The sequence below is a fragment of the Anabrus simplex genome, chromosome 6 (assembly GCF_040414725.1).
Source record: "Anabrus simplex isolate iqAnaSimp1 chromosome 6, ASM4041472v1, whole genome shotgun sequence".
In the NCBI taxonomy this organism is placed as follows: Eukaryota; Metazoa; Arthropoda; class Insecta; order Orthoptera; family Tettigoniidae; genus Anabrus; species Anabrus simplex.
Window position 1 is genome coordinate 176,287,220 of NC_090270.1, and position 14,894 is coordinate 176,302,113.

Genomic DNA, 14,894 nt, shown 5'->3' on the forward strand with positions numbered 1-14,894 from the left:
CATCTTGTAGCGTCAGTTATTAGTTAAACGGAAGCTGAACAGTGAAGAAGTCTACGAGATGAAGAGGCCTCAGTCGGTCAGTCAACGAGTGTGAACGAGAGATGGAGAAGACTCAGTGAGCCATTAATTATTGGTCATTGAGAGAGTGAGGCCAAAGTTGGTCGCTCACTTAGTTGAAGACACGGACGCAAGGGCTTAACATGGAGTCAGAGAGGGATACCACCTGCCATGAGGTAATACCATATTGACTTACAAAGAAGTCAGATGATATGGAGAAGAAGCAGTCACAAGGATGTATCACCAAGTTAGGCGTGACACATCTACAGTAAACACCAGATAAAAGGAATACGTCGTAATTACACTAAAAGTGTTGAAGGTACAGTCAAATGAATCAGTGAGGGAAATATTTCGTATAAATTGTTAAATGTCCGGTCAAGAAGAATTCAAATTCATGCCTAGTTTCTTTCAGTTGCAATGTCATAATTTCATATTCTCATCTGTTTTATCGCAACAAGACACTATTTTTATATATTATTTAAAGAATATATTTTGTTCTATCAAACGAATTCATAGTTTTATTTCAATGACAGTAAAATATCTTAACCTCAAAATTAATGGGGAAATCGAACGCCAATCTCCTTTTCCCAGAACTTATATGATATGTTGTCAAAAGTAAGCTTATTACCCCACACCCTAGAGATAGTCAAGATTCTCATTCTATTATTGCTGCACTGAATGGCAGCTGGCGCCCTTCAAATAACGTATGTGTAAGTAAGCAGGTAAGAAGTAAGTGTGAGTCCAGGGTTCGACGATTGTGTATTTTATTTAATGAATATTAATTGTCATAATTTCCAATATAAATGCAGATATTTCAGGATTTCATATTTTTCAATTTTAAAGCAGTTTTATATGTTTGTAAAATTATTAAGAGAGTTAGGAACGTCACAGTGCCCAGGATATTTCCGGCTTGAAATGTTCATCTTATTCGAAATTGTCCTTTGTTATTCTTCACTCTCCCATTTCAAAATAGTCTGCTCTAAATACGTTTGGGGTCTTGTTGTTATTTTCACGTTTCTTTGTGTGTCGTCAAGAATTTGTTTTGTCATTTGATAAGTGTTCCTTCGAACAAAGACGTCTATAATAATAAAAGGAAGTGTTTTATAGTTAATAAATTGTGGCAGAATTTTAGAACAACATGAAACGCTTCACAGTCTATTTTGTATTATATATATTGACAGAAATGCCATAAAAATCGAAAAACTAATTCATATTCAACAGAAACTCCTCAGCTTAATACATACAGAATTTCGCGTCTTCACCGAAAACAGGCTATATTTTCCTACCTTTGACAGAATGACGCCTCGAGAGCATTTCAGATAGAGAGAATCATATGAAATACGATAATGTAAGAAAGTTAAGCGCATTTTCGTATTGTTGTGACTTCTTTGGTACCAATATATCACAATGATAATGACATTTTCTGAACTGAAACAAATTCAGTAATATAGTAGCCTTACTGTTCCACGAATGGAGAGGTATGGATTAACATCCTTCGACTGTACGGGAATCGAACCCGGGGCCTTCGGGTAAAACACACGTTATCACTAAACCACGGAGTTGAATCGACTAAATTATTAGAATGACACTACGGATTATTTTCTATTGATATTCTGCTCTATTCTCTTAATTTCACCATTATAAATCTGCCCATAAGCCGTTAGTACCCTTTGCTCTAATACAGGAAGAAAAAGAATGTTGTAACGTGACCATAAGGAATATACTGTAGGTACTGTGATGGCAAGTTGTATTTTTATGTAAGATAATACATGAGGTAAGAACACGTACTGCAGTACAGTGGCTTGCTTCTGTATAGTGTGTCATGCCAGTTGCAAGGGCAAGCGACTCGTTGAGAGAAACACATCACACCTAAGCAAACGTCAGAGTAGTGGAAATGATTCACAAGAAGCCCACAAACTCCTTATGTAACTTGATGCTCACAAACACTTGCCACGCGTGTGACGTAAAACAAAACGGAAAACATTGACTTCTATCCTTCTTCTTTCTTATCCGACCTCACTTAATCAACCCTTTCTTCCTATCCCGGCGCTATTAGGTTCCGAGGCCTTCACATCCTTCGTGGTCTTTCCCTATCTTTTGCCGATACCGTAATTCTTCTAAGGATCGGAGCTCTTCCTATTTTTCCCCTTATTAGTGTTAACGGGGGTTGTTCGAAATTGTACTTTTTGAAACAATAATTGCCAGCAGCTCCATCACTCAGTACACGAGTGATGATTCACCTTGTACTGGTAGATCATGGAAGATTACTGACGAAAATGAGGGAAATTGGACTGGATTAAAGACTGGGTGAATGGGTGCCTGCATTACTAACAAATAGAACTGCTGGTGCTGATACCTGGACACACTCAACATCTGATGAAAGACAGCTCGGTATATTTGAAAGAAGGATTTTGAGGCAAATTTTTGGGCCATCGGGAGAAAATGTCTGGAGAAGAAGATATAATCATGAATTGTATCATTTATATAACGAACCAAACATTGTTAACTGTATAAAGATCAGAAGGTTGGAGTGGGCAGGACATGTGTTGCGTGATAATGACAGAATGATAAAGAAGATATTTAATGCAGTACCAGAAGGAACCAGGAAAGTTGGCAGACCAAAGTTAAGGTGGGAAGAAGGGGTGAGAGTGGATGTAAATATAATTGGAGTCAAAAATTAGAGGAGCTCTGCACTTAACAGGGAAGAATGGGGAAAACTTCTTCAGAAGGCCAAGGCCCACAAAGGGCTGTCGTGCCAGTGAAAAAAAAGAAGAACTCAGAGAATTAGAGTAGGTGAGTTTTATTTCATACTATAATGATTAAGACGACGATCCCACAGGGCAGTATTATTGGACCTTTATTTTTTCTTATATTACATATAAATAATATAAGTAAGGCTCTGGAATCACAGATAAGGGTATTTGCAGATGATGCTATACTGTGTCTGTCTGTTAGGTCATCAGCCCAGAGGCTGGCTGGATCCTCAAATAGCACCACCAAAGGTTATGCGGGTATAAGTAAACCCCCAAAAACCAATGGCAGCATCAAAATGAGGCGTACTAGGCAAGATGAGGAGTGAGGTAGTTTGCCATTGCTTTCCTCACTGGGTCAGAATGTACTGTTGCAGCCCCACTGACCATATGAGCAGCACGTTTCATAACACTAGTCATGCTCTGAATGTCATTACTCAGCACTACCTATACGTCAGCAACTTCCATATTGTCACAGCCATGGATGTTGACTGGGGCTTCGGTGGAAGCTACACTTTACTCTGGCCTGTGCCAAGAGATGGATGCAAAAGTACTGTATCCATCAAGAAATGACAGCCGGCAGCATGTTATACTGTATAGAGTAATAAAAGAGTTGCAAGGGGTACATAAACAATGTAGTGAGATGGACAGCAGGCAATGGTATGAATGTAATTGGGACGAAATGTCAAGTTGTAAGTTTCACCTAGAGAAGAAGTCCTCTAAGTTTGAATTATTGTATTGATGGGGGGGGGGGTTATTACCTCATGGGGAACAATGTAAATACCTAGGTGTTAATAATAAGGAATGATCTTAATTGTGGTAAAATATTAACGAGGTAGTTAAGAAATTTTACAGATCTCTTCACATGCTTATGACAGTATTTAGGGGTTGTAGTAAGGATGTGAAGGAGAGGGTGTATAATTCTCTGGTAAAACCGCAGTTCGAGTATGGCTCCAGTGTATTGAACCCTCATCAGGACTACTTGATATGAGAACTGGAACAAATTCAAATGAAAGCAGCCCGGTTTGTTCTGGATGATTTCCGACAAATGAGTAGTGTTATAAAAATGTTGCAAACCTTGGATTGGGATTAAGGAGACGAGATGCTCGACTACGTGGTATCTTTTGAGCTGTCGGTGGTGATATGGCGTGAAATGACATTCGTAGGAGAATAAGCTTGAGCGGAGCTTTTAAAGGTAGGAGACATCATAGTATGAAGGTAAAACTGGAGTTCAGGAGGACAAATTGGGGCGAATATTCATTTATAGGACAAGTAAGGGATTGAAATACATTATCAAGGGAAATATTCGATATATTCCCAAGTTCTTCGAAAATATTTAAGAAAACGCTAGGGTAACAATCGATGGGGAATCTGCCACCTGCGCGACTGCCCTAGATGTAGGTCACTGATGACTGATTTGATTCTTCATGAGAAATGAATTCTTATCTCGGTCTCTAGGCACTGCACCAAATCGCCGTTAACCTTCTCCGCCATTACCAACTAATACAATGGGAGAATTACGATATGGCCATTGTGTGTTATAATGGACTGATCAATGCGATAATTACATCACTCCTGATGTGTGTGGCTCTGTGGCAGCTCTTGATGAAGACATGGAACTGATGTGACATACTTACGGGGTCATGATTCGTGAGTAGACTCCATCAACGTGGTTTAGGGGTTATAATTGTATAATACCGTCCCATTTTCCGTCATCACGACAGTGTCTTGACCTTTGGTTCTCGGTGATCCAGGTTCGATTTCTTGTTTGGTCGAGGATTTGTAATTGTAAATGTTTAATTTCTTTGGCTCGGGAACTGTGTATTTGCGTTGTCCCCAACATTCCTGTAACTCATACACCACATGAACGCGCAGTTTCTTCTACAGGGTAAATGTCACCCACTCTCTCGTTGGAGGATCTGCGAAAGTCTGCACCGGGCTACCAATACCCACATGAAATTATACTATATATCCGTCCGGTTACCCCCTGTGAGTGGGAGTGGTAGAATAACATCCACGGTATCCCCTGCCTGTCGTAAAAGGCGACTAAAAGAGCTCTGAACTCTGTCAACCACGGGGCAGCATTGAACTGAGTCCTGACATTGCTTCCATTTCATTGTGTCAGGCTCCTCACATTCATCTACCCTAACTGACCTCCCTTGGTCAACTCTTGTTCTTTTCTTACGCCGACGGTATTAAGTATCGAGCCCTAGGAAGTTTCATTTTCACGCCCTTCGTGGCCCTTGTCTTTCTGTGACCGATACTTCCATTTTTTGAAGTGTCGGATCCCTTCCATTTTTCTCTCTGATTAGTGTTATATAGAGGATGGTTGCCCAGTTGTACTTCCTCTTAAACCAATAATCACCACCTTCACCACCGCCGGTTGGCCGGGGTTCAATCCTCAATCCACTAAAAACTTGCCAGTGATTTGAACTCAGATTCAGGGACATCACTGGGAAGATATTTGGAAAATAATACCTTCCCTAACCTTCCAGCTTGTGCTGGGATGAGTGTCTCAGGCGCTGGCTTTCTGAGCCCAAGTTGGCAAGTTCGATCCTCGCTCAGTCCAGTAGTATTTGAAGGTGCTAAAATACGTCAGCGTCGTGACAGTAGATTTACCGGCACGTAAAAGAACTCCCGCGGGACAAAATTCTGGCATCTCGGCGTCTCCGAAAACCATAAAAATAGTAGCTAATTGTACGTAACACCAATATTACTTCCAGCTTGTACTTATTGGTGGTTTCTCCCCTTCCATTCCAGGAGAATACGGTGGTATCTGAAGGTGCTCAGATCCAGCAGTTTCGCATCGGTATATAAAATAACTCTTGTGGAAAAAAATTCCGGCACCTGGTATCTGTGAAAATCTTGAAATGGCGTATGGTTTTTAGTGCCGGGAGCGTTCGAGGAAAATTTCGGCTCGCAGGTGCAAGTCTTCTGCATTGACGCTCGTAGGTGACCTCCGCGTCGTGGTGAGGATGAAATGATGATGTAGACGACGCATACACCCAGCCCCCGTTACCAGTGGAATTAACCAGTTATGGTTAAAATTCCATGTGACCAAAGGCCAGCGCGCTAACCATTTAGCTATGAATCTAGACCAGGGCCTCTCAGGTTGCATGCGCGTGGTGCATGCACTGTGCACGGTGCAAAAGACGACTTCGCTTGGTTGACCAGAGTGCAGACCCCCCACTCCTCTCTCCCTACACCTGTCTCCCGTTCGGCCTGTCTCCGCGTTCCTCACCTTCACTGCTGTTTCTCCCCCACTGCGAAATGTTTACGTGTGGTGAGCGGAGACGCACAGTTGTATGGGACAAGGTTACCAGTGTTATTAAAAAAATTTAAAAAATGAATTAGAAATACACATACATGTTTGAGAGGAATGTAAGCATAATTTTAAAAAAATGCAGAACCCGTAACCAAAATGAAAATGCTACAGTACTGGAACAAAACTCATTTGTGGATATAGAATGCTCTTCTTCAAGCTGTTTCAACTTCCTTAATTCTTTCTCTCTGACGTCTCCTATGATTTCACAATAATTTTCCGAATGTAGTCTGTTGTAGTGTCTTTCAATAGATGATTTTCTTACGCACGTAATTATCGTCCCACAGATTAAGCATTTGGCGTTATCGTCACGACAAACAAACAAACAAAAATACGAAAGTTCCCAGTTCGATTGAAATGGACTTTCGGAAGTCTTTGCTTTCTTCGAAACAGGTTGCTCCATTATTATGTTGTTGTCGTGCGCTTGTCTATTTCACTGATAAACACGTCGTCTACCACCAAACGCTTCGTCGCTCTCAGCACACTACACTATCCGAGTCAAGCCGAGTTGAGGCGAAGCGTACCGATGCACAGTGCACAGAGCCTATGCACCTCGCTCTGCACGCGTGAGAGTTTGGGCGTTTGAGAGGCCCTGATCTAGACTCTGAAAACTATAAACATGATAATTAAACACACAATATTGACTTTTAGTCTGTTTGTTCGAATGTGTCCGTAATTCCGTTTTAGTAGGTAAATATTATATTAATCATTAATAAGTAAAAATACGGCTGGGTTAGGTGAGGAGCTCTGCCACTCAGTTTTTGTGACTCAGCACATATCTGACAATGAAATGAAAGACAGGCTGGATATTCGGTTCAATAGAATTTCATATAGGCCCTACAAGTGGACGATTATACTACAGTAAGAGATAAATAGCATCGCAGCAGTTACCTGTCACGCCAAAAAATTAATTAATCTCTTCGAAGGAGTAGCGTTATCATCTCGAGTTAAGAAAGAATTGGCCGTAATTCCCTTGTGGTGGATAGGTATCAATAATTTAGGCAGAGTGAATTCATGAATAAATAAACTGACCAAGAACACCTCCAGAAACAATAAAATAAAGCACTACCGGACAGACATCCGCCCTGAAGCCTTAAATGCTTCAGAGTGTTTAATATTCAACAAGAAGGGACTCACGTACAAGCTCGAAATCCAGGGGTGAAAAATACTGAGGAAGATATTAGGACCAATTGAAGAAGGAAACGAATATAAAAGGCGACCCAACCAAGAGCTCTACAAATACTGTGAAAAAATCACGACATAGTCAGGAAGAGACGCATAGTATTTACGGATAGGGTACGTCTACAAGCTGCTTCATGCCAGACTGACCAACCATCTTCTCGTTTACTGGCAAAAGAGGAAGAGCAAGTCACCGTGGTTGATGGAAATAAACCAAGATCTGCAAGAACTGAGAAAGAGACTTAAAAGTCCGGACATCTTTCAGGAGAATACTTAAACAAAAGATGTTCGAGGAAAAAGCACCAATAAGGAAGACAGGTACCCTCTGGACAAAGGAGAGAAAAGAAGAACACAGTCAAAGGATGCGCAATTACTGGGCAAACATCAAAACCCACCCCCAAATGCAATAGTTCGGTCGGTAGATGCAGAGTGGCCACGGCTGGTCCGTGGTCCAACAGCTGTGCACTCTGACCGGCCAACCGAGCAGAGGAGGCTCTACGCCTCTGCATTCGGGAGACGGGACAGGGCTGGACCTCACAGGTGGCACCAAACGTCCGACGGCTGTCCTGAAAGTGGTTTTCCATTTTCCTGCACTAAGGCGAATGCCGGGACAGTTCCTGGTATAAGCCACGGTCGCCAACCCCCCTCACCTTCTCCGAGCATCTCCTTCACCGTAACAAATCTCCCGGCCTGAGAGACGGCGTCACCGTCTAAGAGGCCCGCCTCCCCTTCAGGGGAGGAATGAAAACGTTTAGTAGTAGTGACGCAGTAGTTGAATATCGTGGTCCTTAGACGTCCTATACGAAACAGGAATAAGGAAACATCATACAATGTTATACTGTACCTTTATGCGTTCAGGCTTGCCAACCTCTATGAACTTACTAAACGCCTCCACAATTATCTATTTGTAACAGCCTATGTGGCCTCGTTTAGTTTTGTACATCTTACATTTAAATGATCAGAAATTGAGTCTAACCATTGTCGTCTTTTTCTTCCTCTGCTTATCTTACCCTCCATGACCGAGTACATTATTCCTCTAAGAATTAATTGATTTAATTTAATGAAATAAATAAAAACTAATCAATTGGTTTTATCTCTACGGCTTTTTATGTTATTGATATAATGAATTGCTAACTTATCCAGATGGCAAATTATACAGCCTGAGCTGGAGCGAACCGTACCACTCCGTTATCATTCCATACCACGTGCGCTGATGTAAGTCGTATGATTCCATGCGGTTATAATTTATGAAATTAAAGTCTGAAAAGAATTATGATGGCACAGTTCAATCTTATTGCAATGACTCTTACCAGCCATACCAAACATAGTATTATTTCAAAACATATGGTAATTTTCGAAAATGTTCTGCTCTAATTGTCCTAATGGTACCGTTACGAGTAAGATTTTGTAGTCTAAGGTAAACACGTCATGGGTTCAAATTTATATTCAAAATTCTAAATTAAACAAGTTACGAAATTATCACACTTTGAACTCTCCAATTAACTTTGTGTCTGAGTGTCGTAGGGAAACCGATGCGGTACCATATCATCTGAAGATACGAGAGTGCTTTCTAACAGTAGGCTTGCCCAAACATAAGGAATCTGAATTGAAGTTTATACAGTCAAATGACCAAATTACCAAAGAGTAATCCAACTTCAAATTTGGGGCCCTCCCTTGCTGTTTTTATTTAATGCAAATGCAATTCGACAAGTGTTAATCGCCTTCGTACGCCTTTTGTTTTTGGAGGTTTCGATTACTAAATACAACATATTCCTGAAAATCGTCATCTTTCTTTGAAGTCCCCTCTCGGTCCGTATATCTAACCACCGAGTGCCATATTTTCTCTCATGTCTCATATTTCCAAACAAAAGGTTCCTACTGTATTTCAACCATCCGGATCGGATGTTAATTCCAAAGCTGTACGCGCGGATGCGAGCAGGTGATTTTCTCACGTTAAGGTTCAGCGTCTGCAGCCTATCATAGGCGATGTCACACCAAGAACAAATGACGTGAAATATTGTTATTATCATTTTGGGTAGTCTTGTGTTCTAAGTAATAAGAAACAGGAAGCGGGAGTTATCAGTCGAACGCTGAAAAATTACCTCACAAATGTCGTGCAGGCCTAAAAAGTTTTTAAGTAATGCTTCTCTTCATATGGTGACACGTAAATATACTTCCATGTAGTTAATTGCTCAGTCGCTAATGAGGTCATCGCTAATACTTCCCCGCACCACGCAATCGTTATATTATCATTGACACTATCTGTGAGTGGGGTCTCTCTTTAATTCCACGCAAGCACAACTTAACTAAACCCACTGTGTGAGCCCCCCGAGTAATATGCCAGTACACAGAATACGTAAATTTTCAGGGTCAGGATATGAAAGTCCTTCAACCTCGGCACTCACAAGGAAACCCTTAAGTCTCTGATCTGATCGAGATTTGGTACAGCAACTTAATGCTTTATTCAGCTATATCAAAAGTAGATGCCTAGTCGTATATTTAGCACCTGTTTTGGGGTGTCAAATGATTTCTCATTTAAGCGCCTCATAGAGAGGAGTGAGCAGCGGGAAGCAGGTAGAGGCGGGGTGGCCGGCCAGTTCATGTATCACGCTCTCATTCTTTCTCTCTCGCGGTCGGCGGTTGCAGAGTGGGCTTCGGAAAATAGGTGGCCACGGCTGGTCCGTGGTTCGATGGCTCTACACTCCGACTGACCAACCGAGTAGAGGAGGGGTGGCCGCGGCTGGGCCATGGCTCTACGCCTCTGCATTCGGGAGATGGAGATGAGCTGGTCCCCCACCGTCGGCTGTCTTGAGAATGGTTTTCCGTAGTTTTTCTCCTGCACTGAGGCGAATGCCGGGACATTTCGTAGTACAAGCCACGGCTGCCAACCCCTTCACCTTCTCCGAACATCCCCTTCGCCGTATTACATCTCGCTGTCCTGAGAGACTGTGTTATCGTCTAGGAGACCCATCGACCCCTTCAGGAACAGAATGTAAACATTTTAGCAGCAGTAGTAGTAGTAGACTCTCTCGCACACTCATTAGGCTTACTTCCTCACCTCTACCTGCTTCCCGCCACTCACTCCTGCCTACGCCTGAGCAAACTTTGACACCCTGAAACAGGTGAAACAGGTTCGGTTCGCCAAATCCAGGTCTTTTGATTTGACGCCCGTCGGCGACCTGCACGTCGTGATGAGGATGAAATGATGATGAAGACAACACATACACCCAGCCCCCGTGTCAGGGAAATTAACCAATGATGGTTAAAATTCCCGATCCCACCGGAAATCGAATCCGAGGCCCCTGTGACCAAAGGCCAGCACGCTAACCATTTAGCCATGGAGCCGGACGGCAAATAATTGAAAAACATCCTTAGCGCTTCATCATCATCATCATCATCTACTGAGGGCAATGCCTTGTCGCTATAGCCACATCGGAGGATCTTCTGCTAAGTCTATTCATGTTGCTATATGAACCACATGCCAGTTCACCGAGGTAGTTCCCGATGTATGACAACCTTGATCGTCCCCCTGGGTCTCTTTCCCAGTACCTTACCTTTGATGACTGTTTGGAGAAAAGAGTCATGTATCAGCAGGTGTCCAAGGAACTTCGTTTTTCCCTTTTTTTATCGTATTTAATAAACATCGATTCTCCTTTAGGTTTTTTAAACGGGATAATTTGTTTCTTTACCCATCCAACTTGTTTCTGTAATTCTTCTCGAAAACCACATTTCTGCAGCCTCAAGTTTTGTTTTCCCCAGTTTCCCTCCAAGTCAACTGCAAAGAAAGGTCTCCAAACTGGGGGTCGTATGGAGCGATTTCTCTGGTATCGTAAACTCTGCTTTGGGATTCTTTCCCTCCACATAAACACGAATCTTAACATTGGTTCAACAGTTCATTCATCACTTCCTCATTTTTCTTGTGGTCCCATCGCATGTATCCTTATGTACGTGTCACGAATCTCATCCCAGCAGCGGTGATTTAGGTTTCTTCTTTTCCCTGATGGTGCATGCTTCACTGCAGTACAAGAGAACTGATCTGGCTTGTGTTTTATAAATGTGTAGCTTTGTATTTCTCTGGTCTACAAACAGATTGATAAACAGGTAATCCATTTTGCAATGTTATTGTCGATATTAGTATTGCTGTCAAATGGTAAAGAGTAATCGAGCCCCGAGGATTGGGTCACGTAGTTATCAGCTTGCATTTCTGAGATAGGCGGTTCGTACCACACTTTCGGCAGCCCTGAAAATGGCTTTCCGTGGTTTCCCGTTTTTACACCAGGTAAATGCTTGGATTGTACCGTAATTAACACCACGGCCACTTCCTCCCCCCTCCTAGCCCTTTGCTATCACATCGTCGCCATATGACCTCATGTATTTGTGTCGATGCGACGTAAAGCAAATTACTTTTTTAAACTGATCGAGACAGTTGGAGGAGTTATTGCGTACTATTGGCTTTCTACGTGCTTATGCCATTAAAAGGAATGACGCAGTGCTACTAGAATGAACCCAGCATATCAAAGGAGGAACAGTATATTGAAGAACTGATTCTATATGAATAAAGTGTAGGGTGTCCTCGGTCTATAATTTCGTTCATTTTGCCAGTTTGTGAGACCGTCTTAGGTCAGCTTAGGACCGTATCAGTTGTTTTTAGCTTTCGTATCTGTTTCTTTTCTGTTTGTTTGTTTGTTTCTTTCTTTCTTTCCTGTTTGTTCTACAGTCACGGGGAAACGGCACGATAGATCTCGACCAAACTTCATATATAGGCTCTATTCATCCAGGAGCAGGTTTTGATTGGCATATGATTTAAAAATCACGGAATAGACTGGGGTTTATAGGAAGGCAAATGAGTTATATGATATTTTCTCATACACTATTCATTCTCTGTAAAATATTCAGATTATATGTGAAATGCCCCTTCATTTTAAATCAGTTTTTAATGTAACATTACTACTTTCTATGGGTTTTACGCTCTGCGGCAAGTTACCCCCGTAGAGCGATAACGAATCTACCGGTTGCCATGGCAACGGCTCATGAATTCTGTAGCTTTCTTTTGCCGGTACGCCTCAAGGGGGTGAGCTACAGGTACCGCTGTGTGAGTGTGTTGTGTGTGGCTGTAGGTATTAGTTGTATTGACTATGAATGGGAAGGAAACGGCCGTGTCGTTGAAAAAGGTACCATCCCGGCATTTGCCTGGAGTTGATATGGGGAACTATGGAAAACCATTTCGAGGATGCCCGACGGTGGGTTCGAACCCACATGTTTCTCTAGTTCAGAGCTGGCAACAACAACTGCCCGTACCGCAAAACACTAAACTAACTTGCTCTTGTGAAGTGTGGCATGTAGCCTGTGGAGAAGTCTGAAACAGGTCTTTCTAGTTGACACCCATGGGTTATCTGCGCGTCTGTGACCATGGGGCCCCACCTTGGATGAAATATAATGTTGAAGACTTTATAAACACCCTGTCCCCGAGCAACAGTAAATAACCAATGGAGATTAAAATCCCCGAACCGGCTGGTATTCGAACCCGGGGCCCCTTGAGCTGAACAGTTAGCCATGGAGTTGAACAGAAAATTGATTTAATGTAGCGAAAGATTTACGCCTTACAGTACTTTTATAAATAATTGTGTACGTTCACCTTCATTTCCACAATTCTTCACAAACACACAATCAATACACCTGCTCAGAAAACGCATATCTGTTATTTAAAATGTATCAATTATGTTTAATAGAAAACAGTTTTTTCATTATCATAAAACGAAAATATTTTTATTTGCATCCATTTTCACCGTCCCGATGAGAAGGAGAAAATTTATTTATTTATTTATTTATTTATTTATTTATTTATTTATTTATTTATTTATTTATTTATTTATTTATTTATTTATTTGTTACAATTAGTTGACACAGACAGGTATTTTGGCGATGATGGGATACGAAAGGGCTAGGAATGGGAAGGAACCCCACTGTCGGCAGCCCTGAAGATGGTTTGCCGTGGTTTCCCATTTTCACACCAGGAAAATGCTGGGGCTGAACCTTAATTAAGGCCACGGCCGCTTCCTTCCCACTCCTAGCCCTTTCCTATCCCATCGCCACCATCAGACCTATTTATGTCGGTGCGACGTAAAGCAAGTAGCAAAAAAAAAAAAAAGCAAGCATATGTACATCCTCAGATTCTCCAAAGCACATATTTAAAAAAATACGTTGGAGAACATACTGTTCAGTAATTTAATTTTTTAAATTTCGTGTGGCTATTTCTAGCCGGGTGCAGCCCTTGTAAGGCAGACCCTCCGATGAGGGTGGGCAACACCTGCCATGTGTAGGTAACTGCGTGTTACTGTGGTGGAGGATAGTGTTATGTGTGGTGTGTGAGTTGCAGGGATGTTACAGACAGCACAACACCCAGCCCCGAGCCATTGGAATTAACCAATGAAGGTTAAAATCCCCGACCCGGCCGAGAATCGAACCCGGAAGCCTCTGAACCGAAGGCCAGTACGCTGACCATTCAGCGAACGAGTCGGACACTGTACAGTATAGAATGGCCGTAAGTTAACAGTAGTTAAAAAAGTAGAATGAGCGCATGTTATTGCATTAGTTCTGTACTGTTAATGTTACTGGTATTTACATTCCACTAACTACTTTTACGGTTTTCAAAGTCACCGCAGTGCCGGAATATTCTCCCGCAGGATTTCTTTTACGTGCCAGTAAATCTAACGACAAGAGACTGGCGAATTTGAACACCTTCATATATCACGAGAATGAGCCAGAATTGAACCGATCAACTTGGCTCAGAAAACCAGTAACCTACCGTCCAAACCTCAATATTCGACTTCATATCCCGACATGTGTCATATTTCCCAATCTTACACCTCAGAAAACAGAAACATTGTTGGTAGTGTGTGTAAGAAATATGGCTTTGAAAGCAAAGCAGAACGTGACAAGACTGGGTACAGATTAAATTAAAGTACTAGTATATATTAGTATTCTTACCATCCTGAGCCGTCACCAGAGTTGCTACAAACAGAACTAGTACGACGTACGTCATTGTCAGAATGCGCTAGGTGTACTCCAAAGCAATTCGAGTAAGAGGAAGGTATTATATCATGCGCTGGTCTCCCCACCACGCTTGGCTGTCTGTGACGTCATCTAAGCCCAGACGTTTCAGCGCCTTATCCTCATTCGCACTCGTACGTCCTGCAATTAGGATAGTCATTTTCTACTTCGCGATATTGCCTACTTAACGATAATCCAATCTTGTAATATGGTTGCGTCGTCTTACTGACAAACGGTTCCTCTTTTTGTTCATGTCAACTGTAAAGTCATAAATAATTAATACCAGGCCAATTTTTCACAATTACGTTAATTTAGATAAATAACCTATCATGCGCTGGATAAATAAACCAATGAAAAGAACAGATAAAACATATTTTTTTTACTGATTTTGATAGAAAATACTCCCTTTCCTTGCACAATGCATTTTGCATAAGATGAAACCTATACTGGGTTTAATTAAATACCACTTGAAAATTCTCTAATGGCAACAGAGAAACGATAAATATATTTTGTTGTTGACAGTATGTTGCTGACGA

The 14,894-nt window shown here is 41.8% G+C and overlaps 1 protein-coding gene across 1 annotated transcript in view; it reads right to left on the reverse strand.

Annotated features, from left to right (window-relative positions):
- Window positions 1-14,360, reverse strand: part of LOC136875627 (phospholipase A1) — a 79,026-nt gene extending 64,666 nt beyond the window's left edge. Inside the window, exon 1 of the mRNA XM_067149168.2 lies at window positions 14,296-14,360. Within this exon, the coding sequence (XP_067005269.2) occupies window positions 14,296-14,350 (55 nt within the window). The 5' untranslated portion in view covers window positions 14,351-14,360. The remainder of the gene's footprint in view (window positions 1-14,295) is intronic.
- Window positions 14,361-14,894: the final 534 nt, after the last annotated feature.